The sequence below is a fragment of the Ruditapes philippinarum genome, unplaced genomic scaffold, assembly GCF_026571515.1.
Source record: "Ruditapes philippinarum isolate M1 unplaced genomic scaffold, ASM2657151v2 ctg1137_1_1_1_1, whole genome shotgun sequence".
In the NCBI taxonomy this organism is placed as follows: Eukaryota; Metazoa; Mollusca; class Bivalvia; order Venerida; family Veneridae; genus Ruditapes; species Ruditapes philippinarum.
In genome coordinates, this window is record NW_026854891.1 from 133,431 (window position 1) to 156,319 (window position 22,889).

The 22,889-nt window shown below is 34.0% G+C and overlaps 1 protein-coding gene across 1 annotated transcript; it reads right to left on the bottom strand.

Annotated features, from left to right (window-relative positions):
- Positions 1-85: 85 nt before the first annotated feature.
- Positions 86-6,239, bottom strand: LOC132741435 (BTB/POZ domain-containing protein 6-like). Its single transcript, XM_060729592.1, has 3 exons — positions 6,131-6,239; positions 4,643-4,895; positions 86-1,352 (listed from the first exon to the last, which is right to left on the bottom strand). Exons 2-3 carry the CDS (start codon positions 4,885-4,887, stop codon positions 290-292), a joined length of 1,308 nt encoding a protein of 435 aa, XP_060585575.1. The 5' UTR covers positions 4,888-4,895; positions 6,131-6,239; the 3' UTR covers positions 86-289.
- Positions 6,240-22,889: the final 16,650 nt, after the last annotated feature.

Sequence of the window (22,889 nt, forward strand, 5' to 3'; positions counted from 1 at the left end):
TGTTGTTCTATTTAGTTGATACAAAGAGATCATTAAAGGTCAAAGGAATATGACTTTTGAGTGCGGTAAAGGAACTCATATGAAACTAGGTTTACATTTTTAGTTTTTTTACTGATACAATGTAATTGTCAGTTTTTGTGTACCTAACATTTTAATAAACAAGCACACAAGTAATTATCTTCGAATGTATTAGCACAGATACCTTCATAAAATAACGTGAAGTAATTAAATATATTTACACGACAATGTCAAAACTGAATGGAATTCTAATACAATCTAATATATCTCATCATGAGTCATTGCCAACTGCTTGAAAAATTAAGTAGTGAAATTGTCCCTCATGACAGTCTGTTCCGTTTTGGCTAAAATCGTTTTCCTTAAATGTTACAGTTATATTTCCCTCAGAAACATTTTTTCGACCACCAATCCCATAATATGTGTAAGGACCTTTGAATTCACATTTCAGGGTATATAACACTCCAGGAATAAGTTCAACACCATCATCAAATAACACTTCTTCGCTCACTTCAGATGCGTTGTAGTTAATTTCTACTCTTCTTTCAAATAAAACGCCAAACTTTGCACTTTCCAACTGAACAATTCCTACCACTTTCCCAACATTTATTGGTGAAAACAGACTGACGCCATCACATTTTACTTTCTCTGAAACAATAAAGTTTATTGAATCTACCAGTCCATTATACATCCAGTGTTTACTAGGGGCATCTACAAATCGTCTTATAATTATACGATCTTTCTTAACATTTGGTTTCCTTATTCGTGCCTTCACTAAAAATTTACAATCCGCCGGAGTAGATTTGTTAGCAATACATTGAAAAATGCTGACCTTTTCATCAGCAGTTAATATATCGTCTTTTGACGCGCAGGCGGCAAATGTTTCAAAGGACATTGACGGAAACCGTATAAGATGTATTAAATCTCCTAATTTGTTCCTTAAATCCGTTGATGTAGGTTCAGCATTGCTAATATCACTCTTACAGTTTTCAGCAGCCCATTTTTTACACGCTTCATACACTGTCCCTTCGTCTGATTGAAGTGTGTCTGATATAATTATTTTTCGAATCAGTGATTTTGATAGAGCCGCGAATGCGTTATTAGTAAGTACGTCATTTCCGGTTTCTGTTATAAACGATAAGCATTTTTGTTCCAGCCCTTTTTCTTCCAAATCATGCACACTCTTTAAAATTGTACAAACATTTCCCGCACATAGAATATCAATAAGAAATGTTCTACACTTCTCTTCTAGTCGACTTATATTGTATTTCTTAGCTCCAGTAAGTATTGGCATTACCGTGTCTGAGTTAATGTCACAGTTCTCCGAATAGATAAACCTGCAACAGTGAGAAGAATTATCATGATCAAGGTGGACCAGCACTACATAGGTATGAAGGCGTCCGTGGCCGAGTGGTTAAGGTCGTTGACTTCAAACCTCTTGCCCCTCACCGCTGTGGGTTCGAATCCCGGCAGGGACTTTGGATTCTTTCATGTGAGGAAGCTATTCAGCTAGCTTACGGAACGTCGGTGGTTCTACTTAGGTACCCGTTCGTGCCTGAAATAATGCACGGAAGGGCACCCGAGGTCTTCCTCCACCAGTAAAGCTGGAACGTCGCGATATGACCTATACTGTGTCGATGTGACGTAAAAACCCAAAACAAAACAAAACATAGGTATGAATCATATAAAAAAGACCCCTTAAAAGTTAAATACAAGCACACGCAATATGACAATGATTATTTATAAAGTTCAACTACTAGTTGTACAATTATTTGTTGTATCACATAACCACATTTTATTTAATTGAGGCCATTAAGTTTTTATCTTTTTGAATAATGTGTGTACTAGAAATTCGTTGTACTGGAATCTACTGGTCAGTGTTTGTTTTGTTGGATATTAAGTCACAAGTCGTACGCTGACGTTCCAGCTTTACTAGTAGAGGAAGACCTCATGTGTACCTTCAAACATGAACGGGAACCTGGGTAGAACCACTGAGCTTCCGCAAGCTAGTTGGATAGTTTTCTCAATTGAAAGAGTCCAAGGTCTCCGGTGGAATATGAACCAACAGTGCGAGGGGTTAGTTACTGCCAAAACCTTTTATGCACTATATTTGGTCATTATTTCGTTACCATTTTTTCTTTCTGCGTATTTTGCATCAATTTGCATGACTTTATCTTAAATATCTATGACATTATCAAGGCTTTTTTATCTTTTTTATTTTGTTTTTCGCCCTAAATATAATGACATAAGTGAACACTTGCTTCAACGTTATATTTACCAAAAACATTCTATCACAAATAGTACATTTTATCAGGAAGCAATTTCATCATTCTCCGATTATTTCAAAATGCCAAACATCCTTAAGGTAGATGTTTTTCCGGCGATACAAATACTTGTAACAAATTATTTCGGCCAAAGCAAGCTATGTCAATATGTAGGTTAACTTAAAACTTTCAAGCACTGTTTTTGTATGCCAAGTCCAAACATGTTATTATAGAACCTGGTTGAGACTGTATTATGTTTCTGTATATGTCAGCATTTACAAATAGTTATGTACGTAGAGAAAGATTAAGTTGGCTCGGTAATATTATCCGATTGTCTTGATAGCTAGAAGGCTTGAGAGTTAGAAGGCGGTAGTAAGCTATACTTAATATAAATTGTGTTAAAAAAGACCATTAGACTGAATGTACTAGAGTCAGAAACAAAACACCATCGTTCAGAATCGAAACATCAGCAGGCAGGCAGTAAGAAAACATCGGCAGAAAGTAACAAAACATAAGCAGTCATTGCATTATCAGTTGTTGGCATAGAAACACCAGCATGAAGTTCAAAACCATTTTCAGCACTGTGTACAGTAACGGTATATACAAAATAGCGGTACTTTTCCAGATTTATCAAAAGGATGATAGAGTAAAGTTACAATTTATCTGACATTAACTTAACAAATAACAGAATCCGGCCTTAAAATCAAATGCTTATATCTGAAATGACTGTTGACGCCAAAAGTGATTGCTTGCACTATCACTATTAAGCCAAATTGTAATCTGGACTGAATGCAATGATGACATTAACCTAGCATACATATTTATACAAGGAGTAATTGTGCATGATGATGTGTGTTTATAGTACATCTTTATAGCGACATCAATAACAGATGTTTCCAGTGGAACACTGCTCGATGATCGACAGCTGCAAGAAACGTATAACACATCACTGAGGAAGCAAGCTGCATTTGTAACACCTGGGAAAACCTTTTTATGTTGCAAAAGAAAACCTACACCAAAAAATTGGAAGAAAGGATTAGAAAACGCCTGAAACTTTCAGGTAACAAGTTCAATTCTGGAGATGGCAAATCAGTGGCTGCAAGGACATAAGCCAGTAGACTGCAGTAAATGCAGTTTCTTCAGGTGTGATTCAGCTAGTTATGAATGACAGAAGACGATTGCATGTACAATGTACTAAAATTAATGAAGTAAAGACGAAACCTTCCGTGAATAAAACAACATTGCAAAGGAAAAACGAAAATATGTGGCTCGTGGATGATGGAGTTTGCAAAACATTCTTAATTGTTTATATTGATCATGCTTTGAAATTCAAGATAGGTGGTTACTTTGAAAGATTTTCTGAGAACACTTGCAGCTTTGAAGAAGTTGGATTACACAATACTTTAAAACAGTCCACTCTCGACACATATCTCCAAAGATTGCCTAACCTGACATACAAGAGAACTTAAGTGATGGCTCAGAGTGTGACTAAATAATGTTGACACAGAGTAACTACTTTGGAATGCTTAATACTACAAACAAAACAAAAATATGCTAAAATTTAGAATGCCTGATTATTACCATTTTTTTTTGTATTTTTGTTGTTTGTTTTTGTTGTTATTATTACACCGAGTTTAAAGAAAATAGACAGTGCTTGTGTCAGAAACAGGTTCATGTATGACGTTTTGGTATCTTCGTGATAGTTACCGGATGTTCAATTTACACTAATTGATTCAGCCATACTTCTCATGTTTTTAAATGCTATGTGTTCATCTGTTTCTGCCTAACTGCTCTATTGATATAAAGAACGTTTTGGCAATTTATGACTTTTTTCTTTATGTAGTGGCATTCAATCTTGCTAGAGCATGTTCTGGTATTACTTTTCTTTTACCGAGATGAGTTTTTGCTCTCTACTAAAACCGTAGAATTTGATTACGTTGCAACTTAATAAAATGTTATTTTGCTCTATCACATGTACCATTACTCAAAAACTCAACAACACCTGTATCAGAAACTATTTTATGATGTTGTTTTAAAACAGAAATATATGTTCCTTCTGAAATACGGACATAGCTCAGATTTTGGCATAAACCCCTCAAATATATACGTTTATATTACAGTGATGGGGGGCATTTAAGTAAATCGGAGTCGGCGACCTAAACCACTCGGTCACGGAGGACCTTTTACTGATAAGAAAATTTAAAGCGAAACGTAATTTGTGCATGGGAAAAATAACCATAGCGTAAGCATTGATAATCTCTATTAAACTTTATTATTTCCAGTAAAACGGAAATGTATTGCATAGAAAGTTGACATTATAACGATGATAATTATTAACTGTGTAGTCAAATTTGTTTACTAACCGTACAATTTCCTTTAGTACCTCAAAATCTACGTCGGCGACTTCGATGGTATCAGTTAGTTTATCGGAGGAATTACAAAACATGGCATAAAATACTGTGCTTCTGCTAGCCAGAATAAATTTATGAGCTCTGATTACTTGTCTGTTGCTTCCCGCCAATAATGTGACGTCACACAGAACTTCATTTTGCAACATATGCAGGTTTGTCTCTTCAAAAGACCTATTATTCTGCCAGAGCGTGACCATATTCACAGCTGAAATATATGAATTTATAAACATGTTTTAATAAATTTATGTATGTCTAGTAAGAATGTCAAAACTGATGACTTAATTAGCAACACAAATAAGAAGGAACATTATGTATTTGTTAGTTTAACACTGATCAATTTATTTATATTTCCTTTATAATCGATAATGGCCTAAAGTTTTGAGAGGGAGTCCAAAATTACCTTCCGAAATTACGATCAATTGTTTCTAATGACCACAAGTGCTTGAAAATGCCTTTTACCTCACCCCTGTCCCCTCCCCTGTTTATTGCTGTTATGCATGAAATTATATAATTTATATGTAAAATGGAAGTAAAGAGTCAAATACTGACTACCGGGCTGAGCTCCGTCGCCGATCAAATAGCAGTTCCGAAATGAAATAAACAGCCCCCACCCCACCATTGTTGCCGATATCTTCTCTTTCCACCTCCTAAATGTCCAGATTTCCACGTTAAACCCACCACCTACCCCGCCATCATTTTTGTAAATATTATATAGCTATGTACAACTTTTTCAAATCACAGAAACATTCTGTCAAATACATGTAGTTATTACTCAAAATTCACACAAAATCACAATTTTACTTGTAACCCTGGATCCGCCCCGATGTACATGATAGTGTTTTACGTGTGTGTTTTGTTGTTTTGTTATGTTTTATTCATTTATTTTTATATTGCTTTTAAGTATTTTTCATTCCAGTGGGAGACTGACGTTTTTACCTATATACATGACTTTTCCCCCTGTATGACTTTTTCCAATATTTAATTAATACCTATATTATTTAATAATAAATGAATACTTTATTTTTTCTTTAAAAATAAATTGCAATCTCAACTTGAAAGGTACGTGAATAAATATGAAACTATATATAAAACATTGGCTGGTGCTTTTAAAGTTGTTAAAATATAACCTGTGGCCCGACCCATTTGCACTATATCTCTATGTGAATATTTATTTTTGTATTATTCATGTAACGCACATGTATAAATATTAAACAAAACTGAACATGATTGTGAATTAAGACAGATGTGTCGTTCCATAGAAAAAGAGGAACGCTGACGTCTATTTTTCTAATTGGCTTAGTTTGTGTTTATTATCAATATCATAATCAGTTGTAAAGTATAGTTAAACTGTTTTAACATAAGTTAGCTTGCCATTTAAAGAATAAATACATTTATACATGTGATATAGAAATGTGTGAAGAAAAAAGAAAAGACTCTCACTTGATTTTGTCCGCCACTGTGTTCCCGAATCAATTACTTCCCCTTAATGACTCGCACCTTACTTTGATTAGTCAGTCATAGGTCACGGTTCATTAAACGGGTAGGCTTTCCATTTCAAATAGTGTAAACCATTAGCAGAGGCGTTAAAATATTTATATTAAGAGGTGTCTGCCATTACCCGTAAATATCAGATAATAGAATTATGTAGTTGAAAAATACTAACATTTCATTGCTGTAAAAGTATTCACATAATTATAATAATATCTCTCTGTGTATATACTACGGTTGTCAAACGGGTACCTTTATAAATAGTTAAAAAGTTAATATTTAATATCTCAGGGGCGTATCAACATAGAAAATACATATTGAGTGTAATGTGTAAAACAAATGTTAGAATTTTATAACAAGACGATCTACAAAATATATACACTGTTGAATATTTTCCGCTATTTATATTGAACAAAAATGAATCTAATTTTATCTACCTCCCATGCTGGGACCTAGAATTTTCGCACCCCTAGTAAGAAGGTAGAAGTAAGTAGGATGTTAAAACTTTAAAATAGATATAAGCAGGTATTGGGTCTCTAGCTGTTTTTCAGACTAGAATAAATACTGTCGGCATGCATCTTCAAATGTTAATATTAGAGTTGAGTTGAATTATCTAGAGGTTCCACATCATTCTTAGAGTCTGTGCCGGCAAACTGTAGCTCCACTTCAAAATTGTGGTGTACGGAAAAACGAGCGAACACCATATCCGAGATAGAGCCAAAGGCCGAATGAAACATATAGGGTCCGGGTAGACATATTTCTATTACACATTTTCAAGAAACCTGAATGGTAGAGCATTTTAATGGTTTGGAAGTTCAATTTTCAACAAATCTTCGTTCACTTCGTCAGAGGAAAACTTCTCCCGGGTTTAATTTGATATACTTTTCGAAACAGCTAAGATCATTGGAAACCTGAAACAATCCTATATGGAACTACATTGATCGATTGAAAAATTACAACTTAAATGAATTTACAAGACAAATACATAAGCAATAGTTAGTTACAATTAGCCATTTAAATCAACCATCCGCTTTATCCGGTCGTTTTTCCGTACACCACAATTTTAAGTGGAGGCGTGTGACTGCAAAAATTATTATTACATTAAAAAAAAATTGTATGTTATAATGTCATCAATGCGAGTTTTGTATGTTTGAAAACTAAATTCCTAATTAACCTGTTTATTTTTTTAATGAAGTGACATGGTACGGAATCTCGTTCGAACCACAATACGTGTTCGCCGAAAATAAGCGGTAATTATCGTGATTTTCAATACTGCTAAAAAAGCATATAATAGAAAAAGAAAGGTAAGCTGTTGATAGTTTCCACTGATGATAAATCAGTAAAATCTGTTAATCAGGAAATATAGTACAACCTTTTAAGAACAACATTGTTTTGGAAGACACAGATTGTGGCTGCTGTTGAGGAGTGCCGCTCTACAGAGGTAAAATTTATTGTGAAGCATAACATTGGGTAACATCATAACTTTGTTGTAGAAAGGTGATTGCTCTATAGCTGGTCGCTCTTCTGAAGTTGTATTGTATAACCCCCATAGATTGGTGGAGATTCGGCATACTTTGGCACGTTCCGTATATAAAAAACGCATTCGGAACACCGCTGATTTCCAGTCATCATTATTAGAATTATCTGCAGTTTCACGAAAAGGCCGTAAAGCAACGAGTGCATGGAACGACCACATAATGTTAACCATATTGAAGGAACTTTCAATGAAAATTGACTCTTTTTTTCACTTTAAACGGTCTTTATTTTGGGTATGTGATAAATGGAATATTAAATTCGTGTAAGTTCATTACTGAAATTATTGAATTCGTTGAATAAAATAATATTATCGCCAGAGGCTCGCATAATATAATTTTATTAAACTCGTGCAATAAATTCAGTATTGAACTTACACTCATTCAATATCCTCCATATAGAGTTGTAGAGTTATTTATAGATAACAGAATGCATTGTTGCAAATAACGATGAATTTGATTGTGCGTTTACCATTCAGCATAAATATGTATATTTATTTGAAAATTCCAATCGACAAATTGTAACAATAAAGTCGTCAAGCGCTTGTAACATATGCCCTCCCTTCGCTTCCGTATATAAACGAAACAACGTGTTGCATATTATTAGATAACATTCTTTAATGTTATCTATAATTATAATCAGGATTTATAAACGGAAGAATAGAAAGTAAGTATTAATTATGTAGTTGTATGTAACAAATGCAAGAAATAACTCTTAAGGACAATTAGTTTTAGTGGCTTATTTAAGGTGTTGTATATTTAACAAAATCCTTTGTACAAGAAAAGAACAGCACCTATAGATATGTTATGGACTTAGTTGCTCCAAGGACAGACATGATAATTTATATAGTAACAGCATGCTCAATTCTGGCATCTACGACTTCTAACGGTATGTTTCCTTTTTTCCTTTATTTCTTTTACTTAATTCCCTTTTTTTTTTTTTTTTTTTTTTTTTTTTGCAGAAGACATTGTTATTTTGATGTTAGTGATGATGTTTGCTATTTATAAAACAGTCTTTAACAGATTTAATACATAAATGTTGTCATATAAACACCTTTTAAAACTTGTTTTAGAAAAGAATTCTCTTTTAATAAAATGAAAATATGACATATAATAAATAACATATATTATTTGATGACAATCTCTCGATAACTTCAATTATAAGATGTTTCTTTCTCAAACTAATTTTAGAATACAAAAAAAATCTTACAAATAGCCTGATTTTTTTTTCTAACAAAAAATAAATTGCTCCCGGGTAACGGAATACATGACCCCCATGGAATTATGGCCCGCCCTCGGCCTATATTTCTTTAAAGAATATGGACTTCCCGTTCATAATATTATCACTCTCAGGTCAAACCACCAATTACCCTCGCAAAGAATTGTGACCCCTCACCCACTTAGAATGACGACACTCCCGGTCGTTTGTCGTCATTGACCCCATCTAAGTACGTATGATAAACTTACGACGAGTTGGTAAAAATGAATGATTTACAAGTTAAAATTATAAATTATTATTCTTTAGTATGATTATTTTAATCTCAAATGTTAAATGCAGAAGCTGTAAGTGGCACTGTTGTAGTTGAATTTACCAGAGAAAAAACAAAACTAATCTGTACTACATTTTCTACTTCCAATGAAGCAATATCACTTTTTATACTTTTTGCTATTAAAAGTTTATAATAAATTGATAAAATTAGCTTGATATTAATAAAATACATCAAAGAAATATGACCTGAAAAAAATCAATATATTAAATCAAGCATTTAAGCTTAAGACAAACAGATACACGGGCAGACTTCAAAACGAAAGGGAAAAAACGCCTTCGCCAAGGCTTGGTAATCAATGGCTTATCAATGTAAGCGATGCGACCCACAGAGGAAGGCTTGACTTTTCAACACAGATAAATAATAAATGGTTTCCTAATTTTCTGCAACATTATTGTGTTTTACAGTTCGCCAAAGTTTCTCTGCCAATGAAATCGCTCTATTTTGTTTAAATGTTGCCGAAATATTTACCACACAGAACAGAACAGTGCTGAAACTGTATGTATTAAATTTATACGTTAAATATGCCGATTTAATGGACTCCGCCTATTTACATAATGCGTATGCGTGCTAATTATTTTGTTACGCGTCATTAAACAAGTGCTTGACGGAAAAGGTGTTTTGATTATAACTTTGAGATTTTAACGTTCTTGGGAAGGAATTATAAACATTACCTTTCAGCTTTAATTTTAATATTCAATGAATCCACAAAAATATGTTTAAATCCAGAACCATACAGAAACAGACTGAAGTATCAGTAAACGTACACCCGATTTTTTCATATGTCCATAGCAAATCTTTCACAATAAATGGTATTGTTTCTGATATAAATATTGTTAACATGATAGAAATACATGTATTATTATAATCACCTGCAGCAAAAAAGAGAGTGAACAATATCGATATTGCACATGCTGCAATATTATATTTGAATTAATATTATATTAATAATAAAATTTAATATCAATTAAGACAAAAATAGTTGATGTTTCTATAACAATTTTATTTAACAGTTGTTTATTTTGCCTACACTTTCCATAGCGACATAGCAACTTAGTATTTAACTGCTTCACAAATACATACATGTATGTGAGTCAGCCCGCATAGCTCAATCAGTTAGAGCGCGAGACTTGTGATCTCGACATTGTGGGTTCGATTCCCGGGCTGGCCAACTAAAACTACTTATCAGTCTTTAGGATGAGACTTTAAATCGAGGTCCCGTGTACGAGTGCTTTAACACTTGGCACGCTAAAAACCAGGAGAAGCTTCTGGAATTGGGGCATCTTTCCGAATCTGTATCTCGCACTTTCCTCCAAAATCTAAAATGACTAATACTGGAGGACTCGCCCATATAACCGGTAGCGAGTATAAATAAACTCAAATACACACACAAATACATGTAAGTACATTTGAGATTGCAACACAATTTTTATGCTCCCCGAAAAAATTTCGGGGGAGCATATAGTCGCCGCCTTGTCCGTCCGTCCGTCCGTCCATCCGTCCGTCCGTCTTTCCGTCCGTCCGTCCGTCCGTCTGTCCGCTATTCTTGTCCGGTACATAACTTTGAAACAACAAGAGGAATCAACATGACACTTTGTATGTAGATAAATCTCATGGAGTTGATGTGCAGTGCTAAAGAACCGTTAGTCGTTCTTGCCCAATTTTGGAATTATTGCTTTTTGTTCATTTTTACACTTCGATAATGTCCGGGACATAACTCTAATACTATAAAAGACATCAGCATGAATCATTGTAAGTAGATAGATTTCAATGGGTAGAAGTACAGTGCAAAAGAACCATTACCATATCTTGCATAATTTTGGAGTAATTGCCCTTTGTTTATTATTACACTTTGAACTTTGTCCGGGACATAACTCTAAAACAATAAGAGATGTCAACATGAAACTTTGTAAGTAGATAGATCTCATGAGTAGAAGTGCAGTGCACAAGAACCGTAACTCTGCCTTGCCTAATTTTTGAATTACCCCCCTTTGTTTATTTTACACTTTGAAATTTGTCCGGGACATAACTCTAAAAGTATAAGAGGTATTAACATGAAACTTTGTAGGTAGATATATCTCATTGAGTAGAAGTGCAGTGCACAAGAACCGTAACTCTGCCTTGCCTAATTTTTGAATTATCCGCCTTTGTTTATTTTACACTTTGAACTTTGTCCGGGACATAACTCTAAAAGTATAAGAGGTATCAACATGAAACTTTGTAGGTAGATAGATCTCATTGAGTAGGTGTGCAGTGCACAAGAACCGTAACTCTGCCTTGTCTAATTTTTGAATTATCCCCCTTTGTTTATTTTACACTTTGAACTTTGTCTGGGACATAACTCTAAAAGTATGAGGTATCAACATGAAACTTTGTAGGTAGATAGATCTCATTGAGTAGGTGTGCAGTGAACAAGAACCGTAACTCTGCCTTGCCTAATTTTTGAATTATCCCCCTTTGTTTATTTTTACACTTTGAACTTTGTCCGGGACATATTTCTTAATGTATAAGAGATATCAACATGAAACTTTGTAGGTAGATAGATCTCATTGAGTAAGTTTGCAGTGCACAAGAACTGTAACACTGTCTTGCCTACTTTTGGAGTTATTGCCCTTTGTTCATTTTGACACTTTGAACTTTGTCTGGGACATTACTCTAAAATTATAAGAGATATTAACATGAAACTTTGTAGATAGATAGGTCTCATTGGGTGGAAGTGCAGTGCTTAAGAATCATTACTCTGCCTTGCCTTATTTTGAAGTAATTGCCCTTTGTTTATTTTTACTTTTTGACTTTTGTCCTGGACATTACTTTAAAACTATTAGAGATATCAACCTGAAACTTTGTAGGTAGCTAAATGTAATTGGATAGAACTGCAACGCTTCAAGAACCTAAACAAAGCCTGGTCTAATTTTGGAGTTATTGCCCTTTGTTCATTTTTTTTATACTTTCCTGTGTCCAGAACCTTCTCGGGGAGCATCACCCGGTTCAACCGGTTCTTGTTTGTTTTGATCTTAACTTTATTCAACTTTCTCTATAAAAGTATATAGTAATTTCTTGGCAAACACATTATAATTTTATGATAAAATTTCTGGCAATAAATGGTCAAATGATATGAGCTACTTAAATGTTTCGTGTAGTATTGTGGCAGACTTTTAATTAAGGAGTCATTTTTAGATCACGAGGGAGTTAGCGCTTGCATAGTTCGCCAAGGGTTGTCCTCTATTTTGTATAAATTTTGCCGAAATATTTACCATACAGTGCTGTAACTCGCCTCTATGTATTATATTTATACCGTACCTATTTACATAATGTACTCGGCTAACTGTAAGTCGGTTATAGGTTATATAAAGTAATTTTCTTAAGACTCTGTATATAACCTATAACCTATACTTAAATCTTGTATAGAGGTCATTATCGTCTTTCATAATTACTGTTAGAAACTATTTAATTTTGCACGTAATCTATGTTCCAATTTTGCCTTACTTATCATTTACATGTATCATTTAAGTCATGCCCGATAAACACATTTAAAGTCATGCCCGATAAACACATTTACGAGTGTAAGGTTGAAAAACTGAAGTCAGCCGTGATAGGACTTGTGTTCGCCCTTTCATTTTCACGGGAAGGTTTTTGTCTGCCCGAGGACTTTTGTCCGTCCTGTCATTGTCTCTAAAACGTCATTGGATATAAGAAACTATTTCTGGGTCGACCAAGACACTCAAGTCATTTCTGGTTTAAGGGTGGTTTTCACTCAAATCTTTGATCAACCCTAAATCATTACAATTTTCAAAAAGCGGTGCCTCTTTCCTACCTTTACCTATTTACAGTCATTGTTGAGAAATATTTTTTTATCTTGTAAAACAGAAACACACTAAATCCACCAAAATACATTCACCCATCCGTCCAAGGGATTACAAGTGTTTGTTACGAGTATACCGTTATTTAGACATAAATAGACAAAAAGAGACTTATTTAATCATGACCTCATAGTTTAATTTGGTTTTAATATGTGCAGTAATAGCTAAAGTAGAATGTACAAAAATAACGCACTTGCGTGCATGCGAATGTATGCTCGGGATCATTTAGTTTATTTTTGTTGTTTTTCTTTTTTCATGAACTTAAACTGACTTCAAATATAGTTTGAAATAAGATATTCAATTGATGTTGTTTTATCATAAAGCTACAATATGAGGCTAGAAGGATATGAAAAGAATTATTTCATCCGGCGGGAAATTAGTCGGGATATATTTAATTTTTACCTAATATTATTGACGTAGTCTATATAAAATTAAGATATTATTTAGCTTGATACAAAGTACAACAACAGATAACAAAAAAAAAACATAAACATGATATACATAACATAGTGTAAGATACGACATGTAAGAAGATAATAAATTGGTGATTTATAAAAATAAACAGAAACTCCTTGAAAAAGAGGGGGTTAACCCCTCAAAACGTTGGAGATAGAAAAGTTTAGGTAGTAGATAATTATTAAATAACTGTTTCCAGAATGAAAAAAAAAAACAACATATTGTTGCATTTGTATCCGTCTGTTATTTAGAAAAATTCTGAATTATTCATACCTTTCCCTACCCAGAAATTTGTTGTTAATGAAACTTTGACTGACAATTTAAGACGATTGAAGATATCATTATGAGCATGTTTGTTATCAATTGGTACATGAAATAGGTGCAGATGAAAAATACTGTCCGAGTATATCAATTTAAAGAAAGTTAAGAAACGCTTTGATATTCGTCTCGCGCGAATCTTTCCCAGTTACTTTCTGAAACCTTTTTGAAATCCCTCTGAGCCATGATACAGAACAAAGTCATCTTAGCTACGAAAAATGTTTCAATGTATATTATTGATATATTTTGACTTCTATATGAATAAGAAGTCAAAATCGGCATAACCTTGCATTGCTTAACTTCGGCTGTTTCCGCGTGACGCAAAAATGGTTTAGTTAAATAAATTCTAAATTCTTCAGAGCGTTAAATTTTGAATTTATTTTAGAAATCGTATAATAATTTAAAAAAGGGAAGGACTGTTTTTATCCTGTGCAATATCAGGTGATAAGAAACACAAAAACAACATTATTTCTTCCTTGGTTTACTAGGAATGTCAAGTGATATTGCACGGGAAAACAGTCCACTTTTGTATGTTATTGTTTCTCTGTTTTGTGTAGGGGTCGGATAGCTGTCCTATACTCGTCCGTTACCTGTCCGTTTCCGAACCAAATGGCCATCAAATATCGTCGGACGAGTAACATAAGAGTAAATAATAGAAAGAGCATCGAAACACGAGGCTATCTGATTTGTACGAGGGGGGGGGGGGATCGTAGTCCCCGAGTATAAATCAGATTGCCGAGTGTTTAGGTGTTCCTTCTCTTTTGCATCATAGTCACACATAAAAACACGTTCCCTGTTCCCCAGAAAAAAGTAACCAATGAACGAGCATCTGAATATGATATTTTTCTCGCTTTCCCTCTCTCTGCAGTCACAATAAGTAAACCCCAGCAAATATAAGCCAATCAATGGACATGTAACTGATTCTTGCACTCCAGGCAACGCACTGTGCATGTATATGTATACGATTTAACTCTGACACATTTTCAACAGAAAGGTCCTCAAACTATGATACAATGAACGGTTACCGTACGACATTAAAACGATCACCGAACAACAAACGGTGACCGTCTGAATATGTTCATTCGTCGCGTGTTGGCATGTCAGATGCTTAAACAAGGAACATGAACATTCGGCGACAAACGGATATGGTATTATATGAATAAATCTGAAATGGACATTTCTTTAACTCATTCGTTTGTATTATCTGGTTAAGTGTACCAGTACTATTATTGTTTAAAAGTTATTAAAAACTAGTTTAGTGATACAGACTAGGTCGCTCTGTGCATGTATGTGGCCACAATGTTATAGAGAAACACTATTTTACTGTAAAAAATAAGAAGAACAAGAAGTATTTTTAAAAAGATACTCGGCCGAAGTCAAACTTATTAACTTGCATAGGATAAGCTACAACTAACCATGCTAACCGCAAACGGAACATTTACCGTAATCCGTCCTCAATAGTTTTATTTCAGTTCATTTTTACCCACAATGTTTTTCCCCATTAATTGTCATCTTAGATTTTAACAATATTACTTACATTATTTGATTTAAATCTAAATCGAATTTGATTTGAATAGGAATTTATAATAAAACAAAGATTTAGTAGATACTGTATACTAATTCCATGGAGAATTTTGCAACTGTAAATTAGTCGAAAGTTCGTTTCAATCGTCTTATGCCCGGTTCGAGATATAATGACTAGAACAGCTTAGAAGAGAAACCCAATCGAACACAAAAGTATCAAAAAGGCGATCTGTCATATTTAATTTCATATATTTATTGAAAAGCTGTTAGAAACATCTAGAAAATATCATTATTGTGTTTTTATATTGATTCTGAATTATCTTTTTACAACACTTCTTGCCATCGCGCAATCGAAATAATGGAAGCTCTTCTAAAGTATCAATCGAACATGCTTTTAGTGTTAAAATGACCAATGAAAATCATGCCCATATGCATTTCTTTACTGCTAATTTTAGCGGAAGTCAAAGTGAAATCAGACGGCCTTCGACCGAAAAAAAAAAACACACACACGCACACGCGCGCACACATGCAAGTAGTTCATTAGATATAGGTAAAGATTTTATTTAATTTCCATATTGAAATCCTTGATTTATATACAGTCTTAAACATGTTAATGTCAAAAAGGACATGCATTTGAATTTATTTTCTTTATTTATAATTTCATGCTTTCTTTATCCGAAATAATGCATTTTTCAATGAATAGTTGGAAAAATGTCAAAAAGTACTCTGTTTTTTTAGTATACATAAACGAGTATAGGAAGGGTTAAAATAACCTGTTTAAATATGTTTTATTGATAACACTTCTAAACGCATGGGAGATTTCACGACAACTGTTTCTTAATTTATTTAAAGTTGTGCAAATTCGAAAGTCGTCGCATATACTACCCAACAGGAGTGATGTATACACGGATTATCCTAGCGTGTTGCATTCTGGTTTTAACAACAGCAAATGGTATGTGTTACATTAATTTGATTCCTTGACTGATAAATTAATATTAAAGCGACATCATGTTCTGTTTTAATTGTCAATATTGAGTTGAATTGTCTAAATATGAGTCGCGCCATGACAAACCAACATAGTGCGTTTTGACGAGCATGGATCCAGACCAGCCTGCGCATCCGCGCAGTCTGAGCAGGATCGATGCTGTTCGCTTACAAACCCTATTACAAGTAGAGAAACTGATAGCGAACAGCATGGATCCTGATCAGACTGAGCGGATGCGCTATTTAAAAAGATTGACTGTTATAATGGTGACTGACCAACAGTTAACACTGAATAATAGAAGACACAAAAATAATGGGACAAACACATGCTAAAATGGGGCATTTATAGTTACAATTCCAGTCCTTAATCCAAATTGTCCGTCTGACAATATACAATTTTTGTCATAATCACTAGTAAAATTGTTTTCATTTTAATAAACGTTAATTTACAACCTTTTTTTCATTTTGCCTCGGTTATTATTAACTTTGTTTTAATCTTCATCTTCTATAATGTAGAATAATTTCACGTTCAGTAATACTATGTGGAAAATGTGCATTGTTTAGTATACAACTTAGAATATCACATACATTGGATGACAAGATGTAATTAAATTTAATGAAATTCAATTGGAAATAATGGCAATAAGTGTTTATGTAATGTAATGACATAACATTTTACAACATTTAACAACTGTTAAAGTATTCATTAATTATATAAGAAAATACTCAAGCCAGGTTCTCTTTTTGAAACTGTATAAATAAATTACATTTTTTCTGATTTAGAAATATATATTTAGAAATATATGTAAAACAGCCAAACAATTAAAATTACGTTTATTCCGGCTGAAATTCTTCTTGTTTCTATTGTTTCTGATAGTAAAAAAACCGACAGAGTGCCACACTTTTTTAACATATTAATATAACACTGGGATAGTGCGTCTATTAAGGACGGCTTAGGATTATTCCTGGAATAATAAATCCACAAACTTAAAAGACTGTTGAATCACAATTTATTAATAAACTTCTTTGTCAAAGTTACAGTGAGCGAATGTATAATCAGTAAATATATAATACAATGATACAAATTTCAATTTATAGACAATCATGAAATACAACATCACTGCAAATATGGATAATAACTGAAAACTAACATCTTAGATAAAAATAATGGAAATTGCATTTTACTGATGTTAAACAAGAATTGACTTTAATAATTATGGGGAATATTAGATAAGAATTATTTATGTAGAGAACTCGCTATGCTGTGAAAGGCAGATGAACCTATTCATACTTATGAACATACAATCATGTTTTACTCACATTGTTTATGAAATATCAAACACTTATATACAGTAACATAATGCAAGATGTAAACCATTATCTATTTATACATATAAAACTCATTTTAATCAATTATAACATATATCTCATTTATATTTTTCAACTTCTAGAGATATATAATTATATCAAATTTTTGTCATAAAAAGATTAACAATAATTAATTAGTTTTTATTTAGAATGATAGCAGAAATCTTTACAACATACTTAGACTAAAAATATGTTTTGTACTTGACATAGAAAAATACATTGAATAACAATAGAAAAAAATAAACAATGAGAAACTCAACATACCTGGAATAATAAATCCACAAACTTAAAAGACTGTTTGAATCACAATTTATAATAAACTTCTTTGTCAAAGATTACAGTGAGCGAATGTAACTTTGACTGCAAGTACAGTCCTTTTTATGGAAGGCTACCAGGAGAGTTACTCAATTCTGCCAAACAGTCCAAACAATACCGAGAAGGAGTTTTAACAAAAAAATGTGTTTATTAATAACTCTGCTAAGCAAAGCCAAAGGGCTTAATTTGATTTCTGGATGCCGACAAAATCTTTGAAGTTAGAGGAAATGTCAAAGGTGCTAAAAGCTGAAGTCTGACTAGCTATCAGTAGCAAACAAACAATTTGGCTTCAATGTGTGAAAAATATTTTAGCACGTTTTCTTCAACAGAGATGGTTAAGGATGTTTGTTTTTGCTAAGGCCGAAATATACTTTGATTAAAATAAATGCAAAATATGTGTAAAATGTTATCTAATTTAGAGTTGAAATGAAAAAAGCAAGACAAAGAAATATTACATAAAAACTTATACAAAAATACAAGAACATATGAAAAAGAAATATGACATAAAATTATCAAATAATGCATAAAATGTTACATTAATTTTCTGCATTATAAAAGGTCTCCTATGCGTCCGTTAACTTTGGACTCCAAAGTTGAATGAAACAACAAAAGAAACATATTATACATGTAAATATACAAGTGATAAACACAAGGAAACATGAACATATTTGTGGCCCAAATGCAGAAAAGACTGGTTAGACTCTATAATGGTAGCTTTCTCTAAAGAGTATCAGAGGTGAAATCAGTTTGAATTCGGTCATTTATTGGCATTTAAGAACCCCCTTATGTTGAATGTGTACATAAACAAAGAAGGGTTCTTCAAAATAGAGCGTATTTTGAAAGTTACTGTTTCAAACTGAGACTGATATTGTTTGGCACCAAGACTGGCATGTTATTACGACAGTCAGTAATGATAAAATTTGGGCCAGTTCAAAGGTTAACACTTTTGGTACCATGGTCCATGCAAAGCAAAAGTTACAGATATCAGACGGTGCTTTGATTTTGCAATAGGTAGGACATTAAAGGCAAATCATTACAGGCATAATAATGCATAAATCACCAGAGGTTATTTCCAAATGTAACATGGTTTTGTTGTTTGAATATTTCCTGCATGTTAATATGAGCAACACAAAAAGAAAGTGTATTAAACATAATGAGAAAATAGCATGTTCCCATGTTAAGTTTGAAGTAAATATAAAAAAAACTGTTGCTTGATTCTGGTTTAGGTGGCGCCTTGTAAATAAAGATGGTACATTTGAAGTGAACCCTTTTACATAATTGGCTTTCTGAAGTAACACTAGTGCGACAGAAAGTTTCCTTATTTTACAAAATGACAAATTCGTAATTAATGTAGAAAGCACAGTGACACTCATGTAACAAAAATTAAAATATCCTTCATATGTGGCCAATCAGATTTATTTGCATTTAAAAGTATCGTTCAGTAGAACAGATGTCTCAGCCCTTATAGTGTTAATTTGAACCATTATATGGTTTATTAATAAACACGTATCATTGTTCCTGTTACATGTTCCAAGTGGGTCTAAACTAAGTGATTGTGGTATTTGCAACTCTAAAGTGTGCAAACAATAGTCATTTCGAAAGATGCAGATCTGCAGCCGATTTAAAACACAGTTCCATAATTGAGCCTGGACAATGATTTCGCACACGTGGTAGGCCTAACACAACAATTCAGAAGGACAATGGCCCAAAGAAGTAGTTTCATTGCTTTCAGTTTTCCAGTCGGACCTACAATAAACGTAAAAAAAATGTATGTAGCGTAGCCGGGTTAGGTGGGGATCAGTCACCTGATAGCACTATTAAAGACAAAAAATGTGAATTTGTTATGGTTGGCCTAACTACATTAAAAAAAGATTTTGGAAATTAAAAAATTGGTATACCAATTAGACTAGAGAACTGAAGCATCAAACCACTTAATTGTTTCAGAATTTCATTGAAAAATTGAATGATCCCACTGATATTATTGTCAACACGTGCTTTGCTACGAGTCATCATACCATGCCTAGACTGCTTACGTTCAGCCTTATGGATGTTATGTTTTTGAATATCCTCAGGATTGCATTTTTCCAGGGAATCCATTCAGTAGAATCCTTGAATTGGTAATGCTTCCGTCCATCGATGCGTTTTCTGTTTTACAATAGAACCTGAATTCAAATGTTTACCACCTTCTTCAGAATTCCCAGAGGGTTTTACTGAATCTTTAACCATTTTGGTTTTTTCAGGAGGTGACTGACCAACACTGGAGTCTTTGGCCCCAGCAGGTTGAGCAGCCTTGGCAAGCTTTTGCCTTACAGGTTCAGGCTTCACATAACTTTTTTGATTGCGTGATGCATTGATCAAGTCTTTCAGAGGAATCTGAGGTTTTTGCAATCGATCAAAAGCGATATGTTGAAACTTGGTCCGAGTCCACTGATATAGTAAGGACCAATATGCTTATGCATGAGCTTGGAGAAATTCCTTTTTTAGTTCTCATGTTTTTCAGAAGGACCCAATCACCTACGATAAAAGTTGGTTCCTTGGCTTTAATATCATGCCGTTTCTTTGACTTTTCCTGGGCAATTTTCATATTGGATCCAGCTATCTCTTTGGCAACTGTTAAGTTCTGAAGCAGTTGTTCAAAGGAAACACTGAGCATCCATTCCCATACTTGTTTTAGGAATAAGGGATGTATCAACAGGTAAATTCATTTCCTTACCGAATAGCATAAAAAAATGGTGAAAATCCTGTTGACTGTGTTGCTTGACATCCGAATGGCCATCATTGCTGCTGGCAAGATGGAAGGCCAATTTTGCTGGTGTTCATTGACATAGGCCCGAAGTATTTGTTCCAGAGTCGAATTTAAGCGCTCACAGGTCGCATTTGTCTGAGGATGATATGCACTGGTGTGATGTCTGGTTATGTCGAACATCTCACACAATGCACTCACTAATTTAAGACATAAAATTGCGGACCCCTATCTGAAACAAGTACTCGCGGAGCACCATACCTTGTAAACACTTCCTTAAAGAGAATGGTTTAGCAACCAAATGGCCTCCATGTTTTCCATCGGAAATGCCTCACTCCATTTGGAGAAGCTGTCCACCACTAAAAGAATATATTGATATCCTTCCTTTGATTTTGGCAGAGGTCCAAGTATATCCATGTTTTGCCAGCGCCCAAACGGTTCATTTCAATTGGCATGTTTATTAGAGGCGCAGGTCGAGGGTGCCGATCAACTTTAATTCGTTGACAAGCAGTCACACGACCGCACGTATTCAAGCACATCCTGATAATAACCATGCCAAAAGAATTTACGTTTTATAGCGAGTAAGGTGCGTTGTATGCCAAGATGACAGCCACCAGCCACACAATCATGATAGCTCCTCAAAACATCCTCACGGAAGACCTTAGGAAGAGCTAATTGTAAAATCATGTTATGGGCTGGAACCACCTTTTTAGACCTTGGCTGATAGTAATGATACAACACACCATCTGATAAGATATAATTGCAAGACTCACGAACAGTGCGTTCTGCCAACTCTTTATCTTCTGGAAGGTTTCCTAGCAGCAAGATACATGTATAAATGCTTAAAGTCATCACATTCTTTCTGATATTTAATTATTTCATGATTTTCCCAAATTTGTTTGTTTTTGTCATTATCTTTATGCTTTTCCTTAATATTTTATCAGGATCAAGAGAAATTGGTTCAAAATTTTTCAGAGTTTACTAAAGTTTTATGTGTGACTGAAGCATCCATCACACATGGTATATCATGATACTGAAAACAAACCTCCACTGTTTCTGGCTCTTCAACATCACTCTCTTGAAATGGAAAGGTGTAGATGTCCTGGTCTTCATCCTTTTTGCAGTCAACCGCAACGGATACACTTGACACATTGGTAAATTCAGAATGTGCCAAAGTGTTCGCATTTTGGTTTTTCAACTGTCGCACTGACGTCGACGCCCAACAGCGATGCATGTCTCCGGGTAACAGTAACAGGAGTCAATGCAGCTGTGTTTTGGACGCTGTCAAGTGCAAAAGGTTTAACCTCAGCGATGTACCTGGCTCGACAGTGTATATACGTCGAGGACAAGGCATCAGCATTTTTGGTTAGTACTACCCTTTTTGGAATGACATCAAAGTCATATCCCTGTAAATTCTAATGACCATCTACCCAAGCGACTGATGTATCTTTGCTCTTGTGTAGCCATTCCAGTGCCTTATGATCAGTGAAAACTTTGAATTTTTTTGATGCGACAAGTAATGTTTATAACATCTTATTCCTTCTACTACAGCCAAACATTCCTTATCAGTTACGCCCCATTTTCTCGCTCATCAGGCCGTAGAGACCTACCCCCATAACAAACCACCCTCTCTTTGCCATCGGACCCCTTTTGACCAAGTATATAAGCCAAAGAGACATCCGAAGCATCGGTAGTAAGTATGAAAGTTTGGTTCATGTCCGGGATAGGCAATCATATGGAGCAGTAACCAAGGCATGTTTAAGAGTTTTCAAAGGATTTCTGTTGTTCTTCGGTCCATTCAAATTTTGTATCCTTTTGTAATAATTTATTTAATGGAGCTGCAATTTTTTGAAAATTGTTTGACAAACTTTCTGTAATAATTACATAGACCAAGAAAAGATCGTAAATTTTTAATAGTTTGAAGTACTGGAAATTCCTGAACAGCTTTTGTTTTATTTTCGTCTACTTCTACTCCATGCTTTGATAAAAATATGACCAAGGTAGGGTACCTTCTCAAGAGCAAAATGACATTTTCTCAGGCTTGAGCGTAAGATTTGCAGCTCG